The sequence below is a fragment of the Rhinolophus ferrumequinum genome, chromosome 9 (assembly GCF_004115265.2).
Source record: "Rhinolophus ferrumequinum isolate MPI-CBG mRhiFer1 chromosome 9, mRhiFer1_v1.p, whole genome shotgun sequence".
Taxonomy (NCBI): domain Eukaryota; kingdom Metazoa; phylum Chordata; class Mammalia; order Chiroptera; family Rhinolophidae; genus Rhinolophus; species Rhinolophus ferrumequinum.
Genome location: NC_046292.1, coordinates 560,516 through 585,806, shown reverse-complemented (window position 1 = coordinate 585,806; position 25,291 = coordinate 560,516). Strand labels below are relative to the sequence as shown.

At 57.6% G+C, this 25,291-nt stretch overlaps 1 protein-coding gene across 1 annotated transcript; it reads right to left on the bottom strand.

Moving 5' to 3' along the window:
- Window positions 1-72: 72 nt before the first annotated feature.
- LOC117026869 (ATPase family AAA domain-containing protein 3) lies at window positions 73-21,124 on the bottom strand. The gene is made up of 16 exons (XM_033114053.1): window positions 20,799-21,124; window positions 17,289-17,365; window positions 16,927-17,028; window positions 16,564-16,623; window positions 15,865-15,934; window positions 15,572-15,737; window positions 15,314-15,383; window positions 12,356-12,511; window positions 11,669-11,725; window positions 11,380-11,505; window positions 11,038-11,162; window positions 10,549-10,600; window positions 10,114-10,184; window positions 8,984-9,151; window positions 7,659-7,767; window positions 73-888 (listed from the first exon to the last, which is right to left on the bottom strand). Exons 1-16 carry the CDS (start codon window positions 20,998-21,000, stop codon window positions 724-726), a joined length of 1,776 nt encoding a protein of 591 aa, XP_032969944.1. The 5' UTR covers window positions 21,001-21,124; the 3' UTR covers window positions 73-723.
- Between the last annotated feature and the right edge of the window lie 4,167 nt (window positions 21,125-25,291).

Sequence of the window (25,291 nt, the reverse complement as noted above, 5' to 3'; positions counted from 1 at the left end):
TCTTCTTTCACCTCTGAGCCCGAGACGCCTCCAAGCCCCGCCCCTCACTTCAACCAGGAGATAAGCCACTGCGAGGTATGGTGTCAGTTTTTATTACATTCTGGACAAAACGATTCCAACTCCAACTGAGGGAGAGCTGTAGTCCCCCAGCACCGGATGACCCTGGCCAGCAGGTCGGGGGTCTCCAGTCTCAAGTGCAGCCCCTCCAGGTACCCGGGGGCAATCACAGATGTGTGCAGGGAGCCTCTCCCTCGGGCGGCGGTGGGCAGCTCTGACCAGCTGCATGCGGCCTGCTCTGCTCACCCCTCATTGGGTTCTGGGTCCAGGTGGCCCTGGGCAGTCACCCCCTGACCAGTGCTGGTCAGAGCTGCAGCAGCCAGCTATCGGGGCTGGTCCAGCTTGGCCGCTGCCCCTGGGCCTGGCTTGGAGACACGTCTCCTAGGAGAGTTCTAGGGGTAGCCCCAGCCTGACCCTCCCCAGCCAAAACCACAGCCTGGAGTGGTTGGATTCCCGCCACAAAAACGCCACAGGTGCAGCTGGTCCTAAGCAGAGGCCTTTAATGCTGCCCCGGCCCTGAGGAGGGGCAGTAAAAGCTGCGGGGGCAGGGGGGGGGCAGCTGCCCAGCACCGTACTGGCCACTGGGAGACGTGGGCACCTCGCTGTTTCCTCTGGGCAACACCAGCAGGCCAATGTGCCTAGGGTCCCCATGTATCAAGGCCCAGCTCACTCAGTCCGTGCACTCAGAAGTGGGGGCCGGCCACCGTCTGGCCTGGCCCGCTCAGCCTTCAGCCACTGCATCTTCTGTTGGTGCTGCTGGATGGCGTCCTGGACCCGGGCATCCATCATGGCCTCGGTGAGGACCCCATCCTCAGATGCATAGGCCATGGCCTAGCAGGGAAAGACAGCACTGAGACAGGGCACCCAGAGGGGCTACCTGGCAGGGGTCTCCCACCCTCAGGCTTTCAGAGCCCACCAGGCACCAGGAACCACCCGCCCTGCAGGCCAGGCCCAGGGACAAGACAGCCTGGCCGGCCCACCCTCACAGCTGCTCCGCCCCCCACCCCAGCCTGGCTCTGGGAGATGCCCTCCAGGATCCAAGTGCCTCCTGTGGGGCAAGGGCAGGTGGGGGCAAAGCTGGAGATGCTGAGTCCAAAGTGGGGTTGGCTGGCCAACACCCTCCCCCTGGGCCTGCGCGCGGCCTCAGGAGGGGCCTGGCCTCCCAGCAAAACACACACGCCTACTGCCGTTGGCACATGCCTTGCCTCCCTGTGCACACAAGTGTGCACACACGTATGCTCACAGGTCATCTGCAGCCCCGAGCTGCCACCAGCTGCCTTCTCACTTCACTGAGTTTCACTGACCTTATAAAATTAGAAAGCCGCAGGCTAGTGCTCAGGAAGCAGCCCAGCCCCCACCGCACACCCAGAGGGCCACTGCTTCTCAGACAGCAGAGCTGCCCTCAGGGGCAGGGCACAGATGACACAGCCACCTTGGTCACGGAGAAGATTCACTGACACGGAGGGGAGGGCAGGGCCCCTAGGCAGAGCACCCCAAGAGCCCCCAGCAATTCTGATGCGGTCAGAGTGGCCCCACCAGTCCAAACTGCCCCCAAACACGGAGCAGCCATCGTCCACCGGGACGTGCCTCTCACACGATGCCCACTGTCTGCAAACAGCCCTTCCAGAACCGTGAGCTGCTAAGAGCTGGGCACCTCTGCACTCCCAGCCCAGAACTTGGCCGGACGCCTACATGAGGCACCAAAGTTTGGTTAAGTGGGCCCCAGTGTGGCCCACAGCACCTCGGCTGCCAGGCAGGACACCTCTGGGTGACCCCACCCAGATGCCCCAGTACCCCACCTGCTTGTCACTCAGCCCTCTGTTCTGTGAGGACAGCATGCAGTACCCACCGAGCAGGTGGTTTGAGCCAGCCCAGCTGTACGTCTCCACTATCTGAGCGGCCACAGCACATGTGGCATCGTGAGCAAGTTCCTATCATCTGAGGTGACCAGTCGTTTTGCTCACACAGGCAGCCCTGTCCTCGCTCAGTGCCCGGCCAAGGCAACGCAGCTTCCTGCAAATAGCACGGGCCCTGAAAAGCAGTGAAGGAGGGGGTAGGAGTCCCCAAAGGGGACGGTCCAGCCCAGGGGCCCACACGGGTCAGGGTCTGAAAACGGCGGCGGCAACCCTGGCAGGAAGGGGCAGATAGAGTGCAGCTGCTCCTCCCAGAATCCCAGAGCATGAGTGGACATGTCCCCCCAAGGGACTGGACCCCCACTGAGAAAGGGCTGGATTCAGCGATGTGCTTTCACATAAACAAGGGAAAGGGGAAAGCAGTGACCATACCAGAGGGGGGCAGTGGGCACCACCTTAGCCAGGTCGTACAGGTGAACTTCTGTGATGCCATGTAGACATCAGGTGCTCCCGACGTCATGTGACCGGAAGACCTCACCTCTGGGGTCTCCTCCCCCAAACCCACAATCCTAGTCTAATCATGAGAATATCAGACAAACCCAATGAGGGGCATTCTACATATAACACCTGACCAGCAGTCCTCAAAACTGCCAGGGACATCTGAGGGACTGTCACAGCTCAGAGGAGCCGGAGGTGATCTGAGGGGCCCAGGAAGATCAAGTCCGAGGAGGACTGGACAGTGACGTGGCACACGTGCCTCATGCCGTCACCACACACTGGGGGTGACAGGTGTACGGAAACCCTCTGCACTATCCTTGCAACTTTTCTGTGAACCTGGAATTATTCAAAACTAAAACAGTTCACTAAAGAAAAGAAAAAAAAAAGGCATGCCCTGCACTTAATGGCTTTACTGGGGAATTAATTCTACCAAATGCTGAAGGAAAAACTAGTACCAGTCTTTGTCCAAGTCTCCCAGACAACTGAGGAGGAAACACTTCCTAATTTGTTCTCTAGGAGGTCAGCATAACCCTGACACAAAAGCCAGACAAAGACACCACAAGGAAAGTCAACTACAGACCAACACTCCTGATGAACACACATGTAAAAATCTTCAACCAAATGCCAGCAAACCAAATGCAGAGCACACTGAAAGGGTTACACTCTGTGACAAGGTGGGGTTTATCCCAGGGTTTAACATAGGAAAATCATCAAGATATACCACACACTGAAGAATGAAGGGCAAAAGCCTTTTTATCATGTCAATTGATGTTGAAAAAGCATTTGGCAAAATCCAACACCCTTTCTTGATGAAAACGCTCAGTAGTCTAGGAATAGAGGGTATTTCCTCAACATGTTTAAGGCTACACATGGAAGACCCACAACAAACATGTCAACGGTGAAAGACTGAACGCTTTTCCTCTAAGATCAGGAACAAGAGCAGGAACAGGTGCCCGCTCTCACCACTTCTGTTCAACACAGCACTGGAAATTCTAGCCAGAGCAATTAGGCAAGAAAAAGAAATAAAAAAGCAATCCAGATCGGAAAAGAATAAAATTATCTGTTTTATAGGTGATATGATCTTACATGTAGGAAACCTAAAGATTCCCCAAAAAACTGTTAAAAGTAACAAATTTGGGGCTGGCCCAGTGGCTCTGGTGTTTGGAGAGTCGTGCTGCTAACGCTGAGGTCGCTGGTTCGATTCCCACATGGACCAGTGAGCTGCGCCCTCTACAGCTAAGATTGTGAACAATGGCTCTCCCTGGAGCTGGGCTGCCGCGAGCTGCCAAAGGTTGGCGTGAGCTGCCACAAGCTGCTGTGTGTGTGCTGCCACGGGCTACCGTGTGTTGCCATGAGTGGCCAGTGGCCAGTGTGAGCGGCTGGCAGCCGGCGAGAGCTGCCATGAGCCGCTGTGAGCAGACAAGCAACAACTGGCGACCGACTGCCTCAGCCGGGGAGAGTGCAAGGCTCATAACAGCAGCATGGATCAGAGAGCTGCGTCCTACACGACTAGACTGAGAAACAACAGCTTGAACCAGAGTCGGGGCGGGGAGAAGGAAGAAGGGGGGAAAAATGTATATTTAAAAAAAGTAATAAATTCAGCAAAGTTGCCGGATATAAAATCAACACAAAAAAATCCCATTTGTGTTTCTATACAATGCCAATGATCAATCTGGAAAGGAAATTAAGAAAACAATTCCATTTACAGTAACATCGAAAAGAATAAAATACTTAGGAATTAACTAAGGAGGTGAAAGACGACACTGAAAACTACAAAATCTTGCTGAAAGAAATGAAGACATCAAAGCATAGAAAGATATCTCTGTTCATGCCCTGGAAAATTTAATATTAAAATATCAACACTACACAAAGGAGTCTAAAGATTCAACATAATCCGTATCAAAATCCAATGATGTGTTTTGCAGAAAAAGAAAAACCCACCATAAAAATCTATGTGGAATCTCAAGGGACCCAAATAGCCAAACCGATCTTAAATAAGAACAAAGGTGGAGTCATCACACTTCCTGATTTAAAAACTTACTACAAAGCTACAGTGATCAAATTAGTGTGGTCCTGGCAGAAAGACAGACATACAGACCAGTGGAACAGAACGGAGAGCACCGAAATAAACCCTCATGTCTACGGTCCAATGATTTCCAACAAGCGTGCTAATCCATTCGATGGGGAAAGCAGTCTTTTGAACATATGGTGCTGGGACAATTGGACATCCACACGCAAAAGAATGAAATGGGATCCACCCCCAACACCACATACAAAAATTAACTCACATGCATTAAAGACCTAAACATATAACCTCAAACTATAACAATCTCAGAAGAAATCATAAGAGAAAAGCTTGCAGACATTGGATGTAACAATGATTTCTTGGCTGTGATACTTAAAGCACAGGTGACAAAAAAAAAAGGATGAACTGGATTTTATTGAAATAAAAAACTTTTATGCATCAAAGAATACTATCAACAGAGTAAACAAGGCAACCCACAGAATGGGAGAAAATATTTGCAAATCACATGTCTGAGAAAGGGTTAACATCCAGAATACATAAAGAACGCCTACAATTCAACAACAAAAAACCCAATTCAAAAATGGGTGAAGGACTTGAACTGATAATTCAAGAAGAAATGGCAAAACAGAGAGATGACTAATAAGCACACGAAACGATGCCCATCACTAATCAGAGAAATGCGATTCAGCTCACACCCGTCACCCAAGCAGAAAATAACGTGTTGGCGAGGACGAGGGAAGTGGGGACCCGTGCACGGCGGACGGGAGGGTAAAACGGTGCCACCGCTGGGGACAACGGTGTGGAGATCCCCAAAACTTAAACAGAATGGCCACGAGACCCAGCCACCCTTCTGTGTGTCACCAAAGTTGTCAACACAGGGTCTGGAACAGGTCCGTGTACACCCATGTCCTCAGCGGGGTCACTCAGTTGCCGAGAGGTGGGCCACCCAGGCGTCCATGGATGAACGGATGCACGGACAAGCAAACCGTGTCCATCCACACAGTGGGAGAGTATTTGGCCGTAAGAAGGAAGATTCTGACACAGGCCACAGCGAGGATGGACCCTGAGGACACTGTGCTAAGCCAGTCACAGAAAGATAGGACCGCCTGACTCCATTTATACAAGGCCCCTGGAGGGGTCCAACCCCCAGAGACAGAAGGTGGGACGTGGTGATGGGGTCTGGGGGAGGGCTGGGGAGTGTCTAACGGAAACAGCGGTTCAGCTTGTGAAGATGGAAAGTTCTGGAGATGGTGGTGGTGACGGCTGCACAGGGTGAGTGCTGAATGTCTCTGAGTTGTGCACTTGGAAATGTTACGATGTGAGCAGTAAATCCCCAGGTGACTCAGGGTGGTAAGAGGCATGAACTTTGTTGACAAGACCACAGTGCTGGGGGCAAGGCTTCAGTGGGGTCCGTGCCATGCCACCAAGGTGGGCTTCAGAGAAGTGCACAAGTGCCCCTGGGGGACACGCCTGCAGGGAGGGCGGGGCGGGAGCAACCCCACAACCCAGTGCCATACACCCCTGGCCAGACACAGGGAGGACCACATTCCTCAGAGGTGCTGGACCTCACACAGCACTTAGTTCCTCCTCCCTGCCTCTCACTGTCCTCTTATGCGCGGTAGGACTAACAGCCTTGGGCCCCGGTGACGGCACAGCTCCCAGGTACACCCTGGTATGAGGGCCAGACTCCAGGGAGAACACCCCTCATACTATGTGCGTTCACTCACTGCCTCATGCTGGTGTGGAGTCATAATTCCCAGCTCTCCACCCACCAGGCACACGTGGCCTGTCACCTGGCTTGGCCACGAGGTGTGAAGAGAAGGGAGGTATGTGTGTCTTGGTGCAAACACTGAGAGCCAGAGAAGGCTGAGTGTCTGTGTCCCCCCAGGTCCACATGTCAAAGCCCTGACCCCCAGTGTGGCAGCATTGAAAGTATTAGTGTGAGATGAGATCATGGGGGTGCGGCCCTGATCCCACAGGACAAGAAGCAACACTAGAGCTCTCTGTCTGCCATGGGGACGTGAGAAGGTGGCCGTCGAAAAGCCAGAGGAGAGCCCTCCCTCATCAGAACCTCACCGTGCTGGCACCCTGGCCCAGCACTTCCAGCCTCCAGAACCACGAAGTAAATGTCTCTTTAAGGCCCCTGGGCTATAACATTTGGTTATGGTGGCCCTGTCCTCCCCTTTGTTGGTGGTGGGAGCAGAGCTGCTAGCTGACCCACGTGGAGGTGGGCTTGCAATCGGGTCTGTTTGTTCCAGCAGCAGAGCCCAGGTCATTCTGACTAATACATCTGACTAATACATCGCCCGTGTACCTGGGCGATGACACCAAGTAGATGTGGACTTAGTTAATAAAACACATTCATTTCAAGCATTTCTAAACTCATGGTGGCCGGGCTGTCACACAGCTTGAAAAGACACGAGTGCCGGTGCTGTGGGGACAGCGACGCCAGCGGGAAGCAGAGGTCTGGCTGCAGACACGAGCCACTCAGCACTCTCCACCTACCAGCAACCAAGGAGCAAATGCCGCCTGGATGGGTCAGTGCGTTCCCCTGCCCTGGGCACCCATGGAGCTGCTGCTGGGAAGAAAACTTGGGTGTCGGGGAACAATAAGAGCCCCTCTGTCCTGAGTGCCCTGAGCCACTCCAAGGGGATGAAGTCAACTCGCATGGTTGAGCCTGCCCTGGAGACCAGTGAACCTAACCGGAAGGCCAGAACACACTGGCTTTCCCTCAGCACACGCTCTGCGCCAGTGGCCTGCACCTGGAGAGGGGATGCCTGACACCTACCAGGTCAGAGTCACTTCCTGGTTCCTCATCCCACCTACCCTCTGATGAGCCCAGACAGCTCATGGGACACATCCGACCTAGGCTGTGTCCCCCTGGTACCCCCAGCAAGTGCCCTGGGCCCCAGCTGGAACAAAGTCGCTGAGCACAGGCCCACAGGACCTTGAAGCCCACGTGACATAAGGCTCCTTTCCAGAGGACCCTGTCTGATTTGGACAATAAGGAGGTGGCCCCTGACAGCCCACCCCCATGCTCCCCACCGTGGGGCGGACGCAGGTGGTGCAGCTGGAAAGTCCAGCAGTGCGTCTCTCATCTGCGCACAGAAAATCCTTCAACAGAAGTGCCCTGGGGAAGGCAGAGGCAGCATGGCCGCCTTCAAATGACTGAGGGTCTCGCACTGGTGCAGTTCACACCCGCAGGGCACATGTCCCCAACTCACCTGCCACGCCACAGCAAGCTGGGAGATCTCCCGGCCCGACATGCCCTCTGTCAGGTGTGCGATCTCTGAACACTTCTTCCCGTAATCAAACTGGGCCAGCTTCAAGCGCCTAGCAAGGAGGAGTTCCCAAGTGACGTCCAGGGCAAGAACAGAGCCCTGCGAGGGCCCCATAGCGCCCCCACGGAGGGAGGGCTGGAACGTCTGCCCGGGGAGATGCCTGTGCAGGAAACCCCAGGCGGGGCCCGTGCCACCCCCAGAGCGGGCACCTCTGCCCATGCCGCCCTTTCTTCCTTCCTGGAGCCCAAGGTAGGGGCCAGGCAGGGCTGAGAGGAAAGGACAGCAGTGTGTGTGTATTGTAGGGGCAGTTGCAGCGCCGGTCGGGACGTGCGAGAACGGAAGGGCCTCAATGCCCACCCCAGGGACAGGAACCAGGGCCCTCTCCTTCCCAAACGGCACGGCAGCTAAAAGCCATCAGGGATGGCTACCGAATCAGCAAGTGGGAAATCAAAGGGAGGAAAGCCAACGCTGCGACTTGGAGACGCGTATGTGCAGGTCCCTTCCCAGGCAGGCTGGGCTACAGCCTGGCCAGGGTAGGCCCCTGGGGGGTGGGGGGGCTCGAGCCAACTGGGGGCGGAGGGGAAGGAGCCCAGATAATGGAGCTCGAGGCAGGCAGCGCAGCACAGTGATGCAGGCAGAGTACATCCAGAATGGAAGGCGCTCTCGCGGCCGCCCGCAGGATTCAGGTCAGCCCTGCTGAGACTCGGCCCCCAGACATGGTTAAAATAGCCCAGACTTTGCTCATCGGGAACACTCCAGACAGAGCGTGGACAGCACCACGCCACCTGGTGGGCTTTGCAGAACAGGGGCCTTGCTGTGTGGTGGCACGGCTGCAGGCTCCCAGGATGCAGGGCACAGCAGTGGACAGTGGTCTCAGGGAAGCACAGCAGGGTCCCAACTGGCCCTCATGGCCCCCAACTACCCAGGCCTGACTGTGGCCTGGGCTCTGTTTCCTTAGGGGCCCCAAGTGATTAAGGACAGAGATGCTCGTAGTGCATGACAATGAGCTGTTAACTCAAAACCTGGCAGAGCTGGACGGGGCATGGAGGCCGAGCAGGTGGGCAGCACAGGGGGCAGCAGGACGGGAAGCAGGGCCTCTGGTGACGAAGCCACACGACCCCACCCTGAGCCCACGTGACACCACAGGTTAGGACGAGGGAACAGCACCCGGAGTGGAGCTGGCGGGGCTGAGACACCTGGGGAGGTGGCACTGGGAGGACCCCAGTGTGACAGTGCGGGAGCGGCGGTGGGCTGCCCAGAACACTTACTGCTTTCCTTCTGTGGCTGGTTTAAGAACATACTTGTCAAAATACATTCTCACCAGGCGCTCCCGCTCCTCCTGCCGTGGCAGCTCGAAGCTGACCATCTCGTCTATGCGGTCGTTGATAGCCCAGTCAAACTGCTCGGGCTGGTTGCTGGCCAGGACCAGCATGAACCTGCAGCAACAGAGCCCACGGGAGCTGAGGGGCTGCGGAGCCAGGCGCCCAATGCCCGCTGCCTGCTGCCCTGGCTGCGCCCTCTTAAACCCACACAAGGGAGCTTCCTAGCAGATTCTACTTGGCAGTTTTTTAACCCAGAAAACACCAGGAAGACCCAGCTTCGCCCTCTGCTGCCCGCCCTCCGTCCAGCAGTTATGCTCTTGTCCGACTTCACGCTTCTCTGACCACAGACCCGGCCTGATGGGGTGGCTGGATATACTTCAGTGTGCCCAGGGGGGATAGGAACCCCAGGGTCTGAGACAGACCTCTGTCCCTCCCAGACTAGGAGCCGGGGTTGCAGAGGCTGGGGTTCAGCTGAGCGGACATGCCAACTCAGCAGGAACACAAACACAGCTCCCTGGGGATCTCTGGTTGCAGCAGCCACAGCAGGTGAGGGCAACATGTCTGACATGGCAGCCACACAGCTGACCAGCAGGGCAGGGTGCCCACTCAGTGACCAGTGGCCAGGGGACTAGAGGGGCCTCGCCAATGCAGAAGAGCAGGACTGGGGACTGGGAAGGGGCCAGCCCATGTCCAGGGCAGCTGGAGATGCCAGGGACAGTGACCTGTGGACAGGACTGCTGCCCAACTCTGCCTGAGACCCTGGCCTGTCTTCTCAGTGACTCCCCCAAGTACCCTACTATGCTGGGCTGGCCGTCCCCATCACATGGGTGGAGGACACGGCACTGCCCAGGGCGGGGACACTGTCTAGCCACCACAGGCACACGGGTCAGGTATGCAAGCTCAGGCAGTGGCTTGGTTCCCCTCTGTGGGAGGCTGAGGACCCCACACAGCTCCCTGGGGAATCTCTGGTTGCAGCAGCCACAGCAGGTGAGGGTGACATGTCTGACATGGCGGCCACACAGCTGACCAGCAGGGCGGATGAAGGAAAGCGCTTGGTGCCGGTGGGCAGCCCTCACTTGCTGCTGTGCTGGCCTGTCCGGTGCAGGAACGCGTTCAGGGTGGCCCTGAGGTCCTCGCTTATCTTCTCCTGCACAGAGAAGGTTCTGGTGTCAGGCTGAGGTGCCGGCCAAAGCAGCAGGGCTCTACGTAGCCCAGTGAAGAAGGCCTGGGACGGCAGGGCCTCCACTCCGCCCAGGAGCTCAGCAGCATCTTTAGGGATCTAAACCTGATGGCCAGAATTTAACTTCAAGAATATTCTAAAAACTGTCACAGGTGTAACCTGTGCAGTTCAAACAGAATAGAGAAAAGCCGCAAAATGAGGAGCAGGGTTGGGCCGTCTTCAGCCACCGCCCTCCCAGAAAGCACACACATCGCCTGGATGCCCTGATGGCCCATGTACCAGACACACCGCCCAGGCCCACCCGCCAGACAAAGGCTTCTGGAATACTCACGGTGGCTCGCTTCCTGAGGAAGGCGTCCGCTTCATCCACGAAGAGAAGGAGGCTGTGAAGAGGAGGGCTGCCTGGTTGGGACGCACTCAGGGGTTCAGGAACCCCAACCACATGCTGCCCTCCAAGGTCTTTGGGACCCCAGACCTCAACCTCGGTGGGGATGCCAAGTGCCAACATCAGGCAGGAGAAAGGACGAGAGCACGCAGAACACCCGAACGTGGCACTAAGTTAAACACCCGCCCGCTGCAGCCGGGTGGCTCCTGTGACCAGCGCAGGCACCGGCGGAAGGAAACCGCACTGGGTGAATTTCTCAGACCCCACCCCGCCCCGGTGCTGCCAGAGGCAGAGGCGGCTCCGGCCTCACGCACGAACACTAGGACAGTCTGCGGCGAAGTCACCGACCCTCTTCCCAGCAGGAGCCAGATGGCCGAGAGGAACCAGGCCTTGGGAGTGCGCACCGGGGTCCTGTCTGGGGAGGTGCCCGCTCACCCGTGCCGGCTGGTGTTGGCCCAGTCGAAGACCTTGTGCACTGCGGTCACACCGTCCCGCCCCATGGGGGCCACGTCCCCACCGGTCATGATGGCGTAGTCCATGCCTGAGTGCAGCGCGAGTTTCTGGGGAGGAGGCAGGGGCGTGGGCCAAGGGGAGGGGCGGGGCGAAGTGTGGGCGGGGCAAAGCGAGAACAGGGAAAGGCGAAGGGAGGGCGGGGTGGGCAGGGCAGCATAGGCTCCTCCCTTTGAAGCCTGCAAGAGGCACCCTCGGCCCATACCGGCCCATACGGCCCTCGCCGCCAGGAAGAACTGGGCAGCGGCATCCCCGCCCGCCTCTCACCTTGGCAAACAGCGTCTTGCCGGTCCCAGGTGGCCCGTACATCAGGATGTTCCTGTACAGGCTGCGGTTCTTCTTGGTGTTCCTCGTCGCTATGGCGATGTCCCGCACACGTGCCTCCAGGCTGGGCTGCGGGGGGAACAAAACGGTGGCTCAGTGTGGGCGCTGCTCTGTTGCTGAGTCTGTCCCTCCTGAGAGGCACAGCCAGCCCAAGAGGCAGCTCATCCCAGGCCGGGCTCAGAAGGGGGCGCCTGCCCACACCCCCAGCCCAACCGTGGGCAGCACCACTTACACTGAGGACCACACCCTCCAGGGCGTCCTGAGGCTTACTGAGCAGCCGCCTGCTGACCTGTGGGGGAACGGATGTCGGGGTTATCGCGGCCCACGGTGCAGCCACCTAGCACTGAGTCACGGAGCTCACCCCCCAGGACACGTGTGACTCGCCGCGCTTTAGAAGGCTGGCAGATGAGGCCATCTGTGCTGTTGGGCTGGGTGACGTCCAGGTTCTTTTCGACCTTTCTTTTTTCAATCACCCACAATGCACGAGCGACCAATAAGAGATCCAGCTGCAGCCCGTGGGAACACACGGCATGTGGTCAATGCTGAGCGGGAGGCTCCCCTGGGCAGCAGCTTACACCATTACTTCCAGCAACTTCTCTTACAGGAGAGTGGCACATGGGAGCCCCAGTAGTTTATAAATACCCCAAAGTTGACCCAGGGGGATGGTCAGTTCAACAGACCTAGAGGTGACTGGGTGGACTGGCGTGAGGCCCCCAGTGCGGACGCAAACAACCCTAGCGGCAGCATCAAGGAAGAAAAAGCCAAAAGCAAAGCTAAGATGCAGAAGGAAGTGGACAGTGTTTAGGTAAAAAGGGAGGAAAAGATGACACATGTTCACAGTCCGGCTATAACGCCAGAAAGACCGACGGGACAGCTCCAGTGAGGACCAGTCCCTCGCCACAGCCAGGCCCACAGTTACCTGCAGGGGGTGCCGCAGAGCCTCCAGCACCGTGACACGAGAGGTCTCCCTCACCAGGGAAGGTTTCCCCAGCCTGGCCTCAATGTACCGCCCCGCGACAGATGTGGCGTTCTTGGCAGAATAGACCCCGACAGCCAGCAGTGTCAGCCCGGCCACCTGGAGTAGGGAGGGCAGAAAGACGAGTGACACTCTCTCCCGCTGCGTAATTCAGCTGCCCACACCAGGCCCTCACCACCTCATCCAGCAGGGGTCACACAGGACAGTCTCCAAACCCAAGTCCCACACCCACACAACTGCAGAAGACAAGATACCCAAAAGCTGACCCCAAACACCTTTCTCGGAAAGCTACTAGCAGGACCAGGGAGGTTCCAGCTGACCCCCAGGCCAAAGGGGGGGCAAACCCAACACCAGGGTGGGAGCTCGGTCACCGGGCACCTGACCGGGCGCTGCATGCAGTGAGAGGCTCCCAGAACCTATACCAACACTATAGAACTAAAATCTATTCCCACAGCGAAAGGCTGACTCCTAGGCCACATTAACCAGGTTTAGATGACACAGCAACATGAGGGGCTCTGATTCCAGCGACCTTCACATGTCGTCCAGCTTCCTCCACAACCACCCCTCTGCGAATCTATCCAGCTCAGAAGGTAAACACTCAAGTCACAGACAGCTTATCACCAGGAAAGACAGCCAAGGGCACTTTCCCCAGTGAACCCCTCGTGTCACCCAGCAGAGAGCTGTCGGCAGGCCGGCCAGGACTGACCACCAGCCCATGCCACCAAAGATGAATGTAAGAGACTCAGCCACCTGACAACGCGCAAACGTCTGGATTCTCGTGTGAACAAGCTCCCAATGTTGGGCCCACTGGTGGACCGTGAAAAGCTGGCACTTGGAGCCAACTCTGCTTGTCTGGCAAAGCTCCAGGGCTGTGTCCTCGGGTTTTTTGCAGGTTTTTTAACCTCTTTAAACCCTTCCCTTTGTTTTCTGTGAGGCTCACGATGGCTGGCAGGGTCTGACGTAGGCTGGTGAGCAAGTCCCTGTGGGGACAGAATCCCAGAGAGCAGTTTCCAGGCTCTTGGCCTCACATGGAAAGATCCTGGCTCGGGTAGTAGATGGCTATCAGCTGTAACTGGTTGGCCATCAGCTGTAACCAGTGAGCCATTAGCCACTAATATAACTGCCGTGGCTACGCTAGCAACGAGGATTGCAGTTAGCAAGGGGGGTGGGTTGGCGAGAAGCGGATGGCAGGTGGTGGATCGTATGGCTCCTGCTTCCTGTGTCTCCAACCAGCCGCCAGTGACAATATAGTGGTATGAACCCCCCATCCACGGCTCCATTGGTGTTCCTTTTTGGCCTCGCCATATCCTTCGTTCATATGCGGGGAATGGGAGCTGAGACCCTACATGACAGACCCCAAGGTTCTAACCAAGAGTCAATGTTTCCCTCTGCAGCTTTCAACTTGCAGCCTCAACACTGTGGGCTGAGGCCACCTCGGGCTGTACGCAGTGTCTCTGAGGGGTGGCCAGGCGGCACACAGCGTGGGCCACAACCTCCACTAAAGAAAGTCAGTTTATTCCAGGAAAACAAGATTAACCAAAACCAATTAACTCCTTAAAAAACGCTAATTAGTCAGCATGCCGACTGGCTCTGATTTCATCACGTGACAGCTCTGCACTGTAACATTGACAGGTAAACACTTACAGACTCCTCCTCAGGACAGTCCCCAGGAGGCTGCGTCCCAGGCGGCACCCACAGCACGACCTGAGCGCCTCCTGTGGGCCAGGCAGGGGCACCAAGGACACGGAGCCAAACCTCCAGCCCTGCAAACAGGCCCTGATGCTGGGTCTCCTTCTCACGTGAAACCCACTCTGAGCAAGGGCCCCTGGGGCGGGGGGCGCGCAGAACAGGGCCAACTTAGAGGAGGCTGCAGCCCTGGCAGCTCAATGCGTGAAGCAGGGAACAGGAGGGAACGGAAGGAGGTGGCCGGGCGTAGAGCTGACACCCAGCTCCAGGCAGCCCTACTCAGAAACCAGAGGGCCTGCCGAGTTCACAGGGGCTGGCCTAGCTGCAGGCTGGACTCCCCAGGAACCTGGACCCACTTTCAGCAGGGCCCCCGCTACCGACTAGGCACTCTGAGGGTGGGGTCCCCGGCGCTTTACTCACAACAGTTGGAGCAGAGTGTGATAGGAGCCTGTGTTCTCCCATGTCACTGGCCCGAGCTGGTGAATCCAGCGGCCATTTAAAGAACCACTAGTCTGACCAGCTGTCAGCTCCCCCGACCGGAGCCCTGGTCCTCCCGAACAGTCCAGGTCCTGCTTTCCTTGAGGCGTGGCCTGGCCTCACCCCCGCCCCTCACGTCCCCGGAGTCCAGAGCCGGACACTTGTGGAAGGGGCTCCAGGAAGGCAGATGTGCTGGGATGCCCGGCTCCTTCTCAGAGAGCGGTCACTGTCGGAGCCCGTTAGGGCGTCATCCCCTCATCTTGGCAGCACCTGGCAGAGCCCACACGCAGGCAGCAGCTGGAGAGCTTTTCAGAAGCTCCTTCCAGCGATGCCCCTCTGCCCCACAGCACAGGCCCAGAGCCCTGAGAACTCGGTCGGCCGACCTCCGCCTCCCGCTGGACAGGGGCAGCCCCCACTGAAGCTTGGTGTAAGGGGCCCCCGGCACATCCCAACCCCCTGGTCTCAGCCGGGTCCCACTGCTGAAGCTGCCGGGCAAGTTCCCACTTGCACTTTCCAAAGGGTGACAGAAAGCAAAGCTCTAGCTCCTCTCTCATGTCCCCGAGGCCCTTTCCTGGTGCTGCGGGTCTACACTGAGTTGTTCTGAGCAGCCAGACCCCAGGGATCCATCACATCCAGTGTGCACAGGCGAGGGGCCCAAGCAGAAGCAGCTGCCGCCCTGCCTGCAAACACACTCTGCCCAGGACAGACTGCTCGGGAAGACGCGGCAGTGGTGCTTACCGTGGCTGTCACTTTGTCCCAGTCTGTCACAAAGGCACGGAATCCTTCACCAAACAGGGTGCCAGCCGTCCTGCAGGGAAAGCAGTGACATGACCAGAAGGGAAGTACAAGAGCTCCGACAGGCCAGCCCCGCAGGTCAGCACCTCAGGGACCTGCCAGGAGGCGGCCTCCCCATAGCGTGCCACCCGGTGCAAAGGGGCCGCAGGACATCACGCCACCAAGGGCTCTGCCGGAGGCCCGAGGGGGCCGTGGCCTCACCGGATGGACTCCAGGATGGTCTGGCGGTGCTCGGCGGCCTTCAGGCGGATCTGCTCGCGGATGATGTCAGCATTCTCGCGCTCGGCCTTGGCGCGAGCCCGGGCCTCCGCCTCCGCCCGCAGCATCTCGTTCTTGTGCCGCAGCTCCATCTCCCGCTCCACCGTGGCTGCCCCGGGAAGGCAGGGATCATGGGTTCAGCCAGGGATCGCAGAGCTCACAGCAGGTCCCCCCAACCCACTCGATCCGCCAGCCTCTCTGGGCTGACTCTGAGGACACGGCCCCAACACCCCTACCTCGCCTCATGGCCTCCTGCTTCTGCACAGACTCCTCCTGCTTCCGTAAATTCTCCTCATTGAGAAGTTGCTGAGCAGAAGACCCAAGAGAAAGGGAGAGCTCTCAAAATTAGGAAACAGTCAACACTGACCCGAGAGGTCGGCTGATCTGTCTGTGGGATGTGTCCCCCACCCCAGGGACCCCCTTGGTGACAGGCAAGCCGGGGCCTGCACGCTGCACAGCTCGAGGCAGGCAGGTCTGACCACAGCAGGGACATGTGCACAGGGAATACAACCCACCAAGGGCTGGGGTCAGGAGCTGCGCCCCACCCAGCACAGCTCGGCCCATAAAATTCTCTGGTCTTTATTTGACTGTTTAGTTTAAAAGCTACAAGCACACGGCAGGTGAAACATTTGAACCCCCACCGATGAACCTGTCACAGCCAGGTCCCACGCAGGTCCCACCTGGGAGAAACCTAAGTGCCGTCGCAGCCTGCCTCTGCCTGAGGCCACACAGCAAGGCATGGCAGAGCCTGCAGGTGTGTGTGCCCATGGGCACGTGCGGGCGTCCACGGAAGGCTCCCCGAGGCCCAGCTCTTACCACTGGCAGACAGCCCATGGGTCCACACCCCTGGTGTCTGGCCCCCCACCTGCCCAGAAGGCCCCGTGCTCTCAGGGAGGACAAGACAGTGACCCTCATGTGCAGGCATGCGAGCTCACCTGCTGCTTCAGCTGGTCCTCGTAACGCTGCCGGGCCAGCTTGTCCTGGTACTGGGCCCTCTGGGGAGGGACAAAGCAGTGGGACACAGCTCAGCGGAAGCTGCTAGATGGGCCCGAGACCAGCCGGATCCAGACTCCACAGGGCGCTGGGGCCTTGGACAAGCCGCCCACCCCACCTGCTGGGTCAGCCAGCACACACGCGGACACACGGGTTCCCCTCACACGCAGCACGGAGTGATCCGTGGGCCTCACTTGTGTGGAAGGCCACCCCAGGGCCGCGACGGGTCCCTGCATTAGGGACCCTGAGGTACCACAGGACCCCCATCCCGGTCACCCCCGTGCCCACACGGCCCTGCGGCTTACGGCCTGGTGCTGCCGCGTCTCCTCGCTCAGGGTCTTCCTGCGCTCCTCAGCCTGCACACGGATCTGCTCGCTCTTCAGCTGCTCCACGGCAGCCTCATATTCCTGCAGGACACAGCTGCTGAACCCCAGGCCCCCGAGGCCGCCCACCGGGACGTCCAGCTCGAGCCTTGCTGCCCCAGCAGCCTCTGCTGTGTCCCACATGCGCTGTGGGGGTGGACATGCGTGTTCGGCGCCTGGGCCCAGCGCCTGCCTCTCACCACCCCATTGCCCTCCTCACCACCAGCCAGAAGGCAAAGCCAGGTGGCGCCCAGTGCACACGGGCACCTCCCATCGCCGTCCCCGTCCCCGGGCCCGGCACTTACCTTGAGCTTGGACTGCTGCTCTAGCTGCAGCGTCTGCTCCTGCATCTGTGCCAGGCTCAGGGCCTCCTTGGCGTGTCCTGCGGAAAGCACGGGCGTTAGGACCCAGATACCCGGTTAGTGTGCACGCATGCCGAGGAGCTGCCAGGGAGATCACAGCTCCCCACCCTCCGAGCACATGTGCCCACCCTCGTTCCTGCTCAGACCTCCCTCCAAAGGCCACTGTGCCCTTCTCATCACCGATGTCTGCTCATCCCCGACAGAAAGGCCCCCATGCGAGGGCTCATCATCCCCCAGGGGACCATCACATTCCGAGGGCTCCATCGGAAAGGCTGTCCCTTGCCCGTTGAGGTCAACGTGGCAGTCTTTTCCCAATTGAACAGAAGGCAAGCCGTGGCTAGGGTCCTGTTTCTCACGGTGCACACATTTCTCTCAAGCCTCCGACATGTTATTGACTGGTATCAAGCACAGGCAGGCAAGAAGAGGAGTGAGAAGTAAACGAGAATTAAACCCCAAATAGCCCAAGTGCACAGAGTGACGGCTCTTCAGACCACGCCTTCCACAGGTGTTTTGTCCTAGGTGGAATTCCTATCTGTCCATATGTGAGTGTCTGGAAAAAACACTGACTTCCCGTAGCCTCCAAGCTCAAAAAGCCTAAGCATCAGGCCTCTCAAACAGTTCTATGAAGACTGTCATTCTGTGAACAGTACAGCCGACCCTCGAACAGGCTGGGTCTGAACTGTGTGGGTCCACTTGTACGTGGATTCTTTTCAATAAATATACAGTTGGTGCTTGGTATCCTTGGGTTTCGCATCCACAGACTCCACCAGCCATGGTATGGAGACTGTTTTCCATCAGCACATGGGGAGAGCAGACTTCCGTTACACACAGATTAGCAACTGTGTGGAGTGGGCACGCAAACGCCCGCGGTGCTCAAAGGTCAGTTGTACCTCACTGTCAGTCTGACTTGCAGGAGGAAGACGGGGAGCCTTTGAATCCAGCTCCCTGATGCTGTCCTTCCTACTTTGCTCCCCCACATCCCTCCATCTACCCCCATGATCTCTTACTAAAGCCTTCAAAGGAAGCCGCAGACCCTGGTACCCATCACTCCTGCGGCACACACGTAGCAAGAGCATAACATGTTCACAGTTCTGTTTTTCTTTGGAGTTCAACTGCCACCGTATGCACACCCCACACATTAGATGGATGTGGTGGAAGCCCTGGTTGGATGGTCCGCTGGGGCGTGCACTGGGCATGAACAAAGCTGGGCGAGGACCTCCCAGAACCCCACTGCCAGACCGGAGACTTAGACTACGTGAGGACCCCTGTGGACAGAGGTGGCACGAGGGAGCCAGGGTCCCAGCCCGCTGCACTGGTGAACGTGGGAACCCATGAAGCCACGCCCCTTTAACAACTGACCCTGGCTGCAAGGAGCAGAAAGTGCAACAGATAGAACGTGGGGGTCACAGGCCAACCACGCTGGGACTGAACCCAGCCGCCCAGTTTGCTCACCATGCTACCTGCGGCAAGCCAGGTTAGCCTCACCTGACAACGGAACAATTCGAGTCCCCCGCCCCACTGACTCTCAGAGGAGTGAAATGAGAGGAAACAGGTGAATCGCCCCGTACAGGGCCTGGCCCTGGGTACCCCACTGACCACAGCCTATGATTGTCACCCCGGAATCATTCTGCACCAGAAGACATGTGGGCCACCCCAGCAAGGTGCTGTTAGGCGCCCGCTCTCGTGGAGCCTGCAGGCAGGCGGGCTGCAGCACCCAGCAGCTCAAGGCCACACGTGCTGCTCTGGCCTCCCAGGGCAGGAGGCCTGGGGAACAATGGGACAGTGGGCAGGCCCGAGGGACAGAGCAGGTGGTCCTGCTGGGAGAAGTAGTGGAGGTGGCTCCGGCGGGAGAGCAGTGAGAACCAGCAAGAGCTGCAAGGCCAAGCACAGTGGGTACTGCTGCCTGAGAACTGGCGCGTCTGCAAGGGACGGGGTCGAGGGCGGCTTTTGGCAGAGGGACATGAGGCACCCTGGGAAGGGCAGCCTGGAACAGGAAGGGGTGGCCGACGAATGCAAAACGCCTCCCACCGGACAGCAGTGAGGCCAGGAAGCACGGCAGGGACAGCAATGGAGTCCACATCTGGGACAGTCACCGGCTGTGGAGACTGATGGGGGACCATAACTCCAAGAGGTGGCACCTGAGGCCTGTGCAGGAGGCTCCTTGGTGGGGAAGTGAGGGCTCGGCCATGGGAGAGCAGAGGCCCAGGCCCTGGGGACCCAGGCAGAGACTGGAGCAGGGAACTCAAGAGCAATTCAGAGGAATGGGCACACAAAAGGAGGGGAGGCCCCGCAGCTGGCCCTCAGACAGGCCCAAGGCTGTTCACACAGGCCTAAATAACTGCATAGTGTCGGGGCAGCCGACACTCAGGATTCAGCTTCTAAAAGCAGGGAAACTTAGAAGGAGCTAGGGCAGAAAGGTGTCCCGCAATTAATTAAGCCTTTAACAAGAAATCAGGTCACATGTCAACAGTCTGTCACCATCTGAGGTGCTCTGAAGCCCAGCCATTGTTTCTCAACCCAATCTGATGATTAAAATTCCCTAGAAAACTTAATACACCCACTCTGGGGTGAGGGGGTTCCTGCTAGGCCTAAGAGGCTCTCCTGGGCCCAGAGACCTCTGCCCAGGAAGTTCATGTGGCCCCTGGGGCAGGGAAGGCCGCTTACAAGCCTTCTCTACAGGGTCTCCTTTGAAAACAGGGCACCTCTGCTTAAACAAAAGTTTGAGAGCCACTGTATTCTTTCAATCAATGTTTATTCAACATTTTCTACATTCCAGGCTCTTAAACACTCGGACTACATCTCAAGACAAACTGTTAAAGCCACAGGAGACACGGAAGTTGGGAGGGAAGATGTGGGCTTAGTGAATGAAGATCCAGTTGCTGCTGACGCCTTGTGGGCCCTGGGTCAGGAAAGTCATCAGGGTTGTCTGACCTGCTGCTTTACAGACCTCACCTACCTGAAAGCTAATACTTTCCAAAAATAAACGCAAGCCTCCTAACATTGTCCTTAAAACCATAACCCTCAAGCATGCTTCCCTTCTTAAGTGGCAAATTTCTAGTCTTGGACGGTCCACGTGGCGTCGGCAAGAGAGGGAAGAAGCTCCTGCACTCGGCAGTAACTGAAGAGCTGGGTCCAGCCCCAGAACCTGCTACCTGTAACCTCTGAAAGTCCCCTCTGCACGGGTCTCCTCACTTGAAGGACGTGCGGCATCTGGGAAGGTACCGAGAGTGATGGGATCCCGAACCTGCCCAAGCGAAAGGTGGTTTGGATAGATTCACTCCTGGAGGCCAGTTTTGTCACATGACAAGTGGCCACTTGCCACGCGATTGCTCAGACGACTAAGAGGCTAACAGCCCCCAAGTGCCGACTTGTCGGGGCGCTCGATGGACTGGCTCTCGGTGCAGGAGCCCCCGCCCGGGCCCTTCCCGCCCTCGCCCACGCCGCCGCACTCACGCGAGTGCTCCAGCTCGCGCGCCGCCTTGGCCGCGCGCTCCAGGCCCGTCGGGTCGAAGTTGCTCCATTTGTCCTTGGGCGCCGGCCGGTCTCCCGCGCCGCGGTCCCCACCGCCCTCGGCCCCAGGCTGTGCGGGCGGCAGGGACAGCGGCGGCTCCGCGCCATCACCTTTGGGGCCTCTGATGCCGAAAAGCCACGACATGGCCCGCGAGCGCCAAGTGCCGCCGGAGCCACCTGGACCCGAAGCCGAGCTGACCCGCGCGGCTCAAAGAAGCCTCCACGCGCTGCAAGCCGGCCGTCAGAGCCAGCGCGCAGGCGCCACACACGCCCCTTCCTGCCGGGTGACGGAAGCGCGTAAGGGCCTCGTACCGCGCGCGGCCCTTGGATTGGCAGCGAGGACCAGACTTCATCGGCTTCGGGGCCACGATTGCCCGAGCTGGTTCTAGGGACGGGCCGCCGGGGGGCGGGGCGAAGCGCCTGGTTACGGGGGCGAGTGAGGGACAAACTTGATGGAGCCTGTGCGCCCTGGGATAGATCAGCTCGGTGTAGCCACCGCTCGTCCCGTTGCTATGGGCGCCCGCGGATTTCCTGACTTGGCGTCCCCCGGGAGGCAGGTGCCGCGGGAGCCCAGCGGGCTGTTGATGCGCGGTCCGGACAGAGGGAGAGGATGAGAGAGGTTGAGCCCGCGGGACGCGGTTGACCCGGGGCGTGGGGGGCCCCTCCAACTCCTCCGCGCGGACCTGCGCCGGGTGGCCACCTGGCCCTGGCGCAGCGCCGGCGGGAGCCGCGGGGACGGAGCTTGAGCGGGACCGGCCACCCGCGGGTTGGCTCCGGACGAGCTGGGCCCTGGAGCGTGTGGCTGCATGCGGTGGCGCTCAGTGCCAGCGTACACAGTCTACGCTCCATAAGATGACAGAAGGGTAGGAGACTGGTCGCAGGCCAGTCTCCCGCTACCGTCATTGGATGAAGGGCGGCGCTGGAGAACAGGCCCTCCTCTCCTCGCCCCGGCAAACCGCAGTGGTCCGCGGTTGTATGATCCGTTGTATCACCCAGAAGTGGCTGGCCAAGGAGCGGGCAGAGATCTCCCACCCCGGAAGTTTGGAAAGGCGGAGCAGCCCCGCAGAGGGCGCCCGAGCTGCAGGAGAGTTTAGGGCAGAGGGCTCCTGGCTTCTGGTCACCGACGGGTGAGCACTTCTTGGGAATTTCCAAAGACCCAGTGCCTGCTTCAGGGACAAAGGGCAGGCTGGACTCTCCTGGGACAGAGGCTGGCGTTGCTCTAGGACCCGCAGTGCCCAAAGTTAGTCAAGTTCGGTTGGGGGTCAACTCCCAAGTTGCCCCTTCGTTGTTTCCTTATGGAGTCAGTTCAGTTCCTGGAATTATATGGAGAGTTTCTCCACTACAGGAAAACAGTTTTAAGCCTGAATAAAAATAGGGGGGGGGAAATTCAAAGAAAATAAATACGGTGATTTCCCCCCCCCCCCAAAATGAAGACAAAGAACCAAATGAGTTTTCCAGCCAGATGCCCCTCAGTGGCCATCATCAAGATGTCAATGTAAGAAACGTCCAAACTTGTAGAGGATTTTTATGAGTTTATCTGAACCAAACCGACAACAATTTCCGGGAAGCGAATCCTCAAGGGACTGAGATGCTCTGGAGGACCTCAGTTTTGCTGATTGTTTTATACTTTAGAATCAAAGGCGGAAATGTAAGGAGGGTTACATGGAATCCATTGGTGGTAGATTATGGGGGCGGGAGAAAGCAAAGCTGGGAAACCTCTGGGAGTGGATAAAAAGTAAAACGGAGAAATACACATTTCTTTTATGTTGGTAGGTGTTTGAAAATTACTAGTTGGATAATTAATAACGTTTGCAGCACAAGAGATGGTATGTGGGGGAACGGGACAATGAGGAGGTTCTGTGGTCTCCTGGTGCGAGGTTGTGCCCTGAGGGATCTGGAAAAGGAGATTACTCGGACTTTTCGGAGGTATTATCTTAGATGCAAAGAGACAATGGATGGGCTCACGTAAAGTAAAGACTGACCTTTGTCAAGGAAGCTACAGGCCTAGCCTTTCATGTTCAGACCATCTTACGTGGTTACTTCCAGTCTCTGAGTTTGTAGGGCCCAGCAATGCAGTCCTCCTCTGAGCTTGTCAGGTGTAGTATGTGGCTCCTTTTTCATCCACAAAGGTTTTCATGGACTAGCTGCCAACCGTTCCCCCCACAGCGGCCCTGGCAGTGCATGGCTGGATGAAGAAGCGGAAATGGGTAAAAGATGTGAAGCTTGTCCACCCACAGCTCAGCCACCGGCCCCCCTCTCGCTCTATCTGCAGGCTGGCATGGAGCAAGCTTGCGTAATTTTATATAAAAAGGAAAATCTTTGAGACTATAGCCCTGCATTTAAAAAGTCAGTTTCAAAGAAACCACATCAGTTTCACTTAACTTGGTTTAATTTCAAAAACAAAGTGTGGTAATAACTGTCTGGTATCAGGTGGGTATTGGACTTGCCAGAGTGATCACTTGTAAGTTATATATGTAACCATCACGTGTACACCTGAAACTAATATAACATTGTATGTCAACTGTAATTTTTTTTATTTGAAAAACAAAATGTTGATTGCTGTCCTAAGATTTTAGGTAATTGCACTCCCTCCCTTTGACAGAGGGGCTCCCTCCAGTTTCCCTTTCCCATTTCCGATGGACCTTGCAAAAGGTCCAGTCCACTTGTGTTTGTCACTTAAAAACTTAGACTGCTGACTGGGGAGGACAGACACACCTTTCCTAAACACTTAAGTTAATAAAAGGGATTATGATGATGCTTTCTACCTGACAAAGTCACACGTGATTAACAAATGTGGGTTTCACCTCTGCTTGGGATGAGCTATTTTGCTGACGGGATTCCCCCAACACACCCTCCCCACAGCACAGCTTTCTTCTCCGAGGGAGGTCTCCAGCTTGGAGACCCGGAGGAGAGACTGCATAGGTTAAACTTGCAGGTGGGCAGCTTGGCCTCCAGCCTGACCTTGAGCCCAGGGAGTGGGGACAGCTGCCCCTGGGAGCCCAGGCCAGTAGGAGCAGAGTAGGCCCCACCAGGCTGAGTGCAGAGCCGTGGCAGCAGGCAGAGTTTCTGAGGACCCCGCACCTGGCCGGACCTCTGGGGAGCTAGCTGCACAGCACAGCAGAGCTGTGGCCTTCCACGCAGCCCATGGCCTCCTACGACCCAGCCAGACTTCCCAGCTGCCCAGCCTGCCTGGAGCCTCCCATGGATGGTGCCTGTGCAGGGCCCGTCTGCTTAAACTTGGAGCCCCTCATGGGATGGGCAAGAGGCCGCATGTGCCCACCCCTCCCCACATCACCCTTCAGTCGAGCTCTCCTAGGATGGCAGGTCCTCTGGGAATTAGCAGCCAGCCCTCTCCCCCTCACCGGCCTGCAGACCCCTCTCACTCCTATTCTTTCTCGCCAGCTTCCAAAAGGACCTGCTGGTTCCGGTCTCACGTGCAGTCGCCCCAGCCCACATGCACCTCTGCCCTCCCCTGCGGGGCAGGCCCTGGCCCAGCCTAAAGAAAAGCTGCCCAGCCCCACCCTCCTGGGTTTGAGCCCCCAGGGTGGGGTCCTGGGCTGCCGGTCCCCACCCTGCCCACCAAAGCAGGGCTCCCAGCCCACCTTGCCTGCGCCCCCTGGACCCTGTGGTTCTCACCAGCATCCAGTGAGACGTGCTGCACGCCCATGGAGCAGACGCAGCACAAGGACGTAGCCAGGCTCGGATGGGGCTTCTGTTTCTGGCGCTGTTCCTACCCGCGCAGGTTTATTCCCATCCAATGCCTGCTGTAACCCTGGCCCATCCCACAGTCCACCTAATGCCACCAAGGAAAGTGTGGTGCTCTGCAGTCAACAGCCAGCCTCTTGGTGATCTCGTTGTCCCTTCTGCATTTCTGTCCCTTCTGTTAAGACTCAGGCCCTGGAACGTCTATGCTTCCCCATCTTCCAAACCCGATCCAGACGGCATCTAGATGCCCAGTGTACAGGGAAAAAATAGGTCTTCATCTAATCTGGGTTCCACACCTTATTTTATTGACACAGAAGATGTGGAGGGTCCCCAATTTGATGGGTCTGAAGAGCACGTGCAGGGTTTGACTCGGCAGTGAGACCCTCAATGGATTATGCCGGTGTTAATGAAATCTGTTGGAGCTTCATGGACGACAGGAAGTGCAATACAGACAACATTAGCCACAAGATGGTTTCCTTAAGTGTGGCTTGAGAAGGGTGGACATAAAAGTCTACCTTGGAAACGAGTAGACTTGACCTTAGCTAGAGATAAAGGGTGGGATTTGGAGCAGACTGTTTTCACTCAGCTCACCGAGGCTGAGGTCAGTAAGCAGGTCCGCCAACAGCTTCTGTTTTATTTACATGCACATTAGGAGAGCCCCCAGAACTGACTGAATGCTGATAAGCTCCAGACTCCACCTAGAGTTTTACACTGAGAAGCAGTCACTATTC

Coding starts and splice junctions, on each gene's coding strand:
- LOC117026869 (XM_033114053.1), bottom strand. CDS start 21,000: ATGTCGTGGCTTTTCGGCATCAGAGGCCCCAAAGGTGATGGCGCGGAG. Junction 12,512..15,313: donor GGGACAAAGTGACAGCCACG/GTAAGCACCACT, acceptor TCCCTACTCCAG/GTGGCCGGGCTGACACTGCT. Junction 9,152..10,113: donor ACAGGCCAGCACAGCAGCAA/GTGAGGGCTGCC, acceptor CTGTTGCTGCAG/GTTCATGCTGGTCCTGGCCA.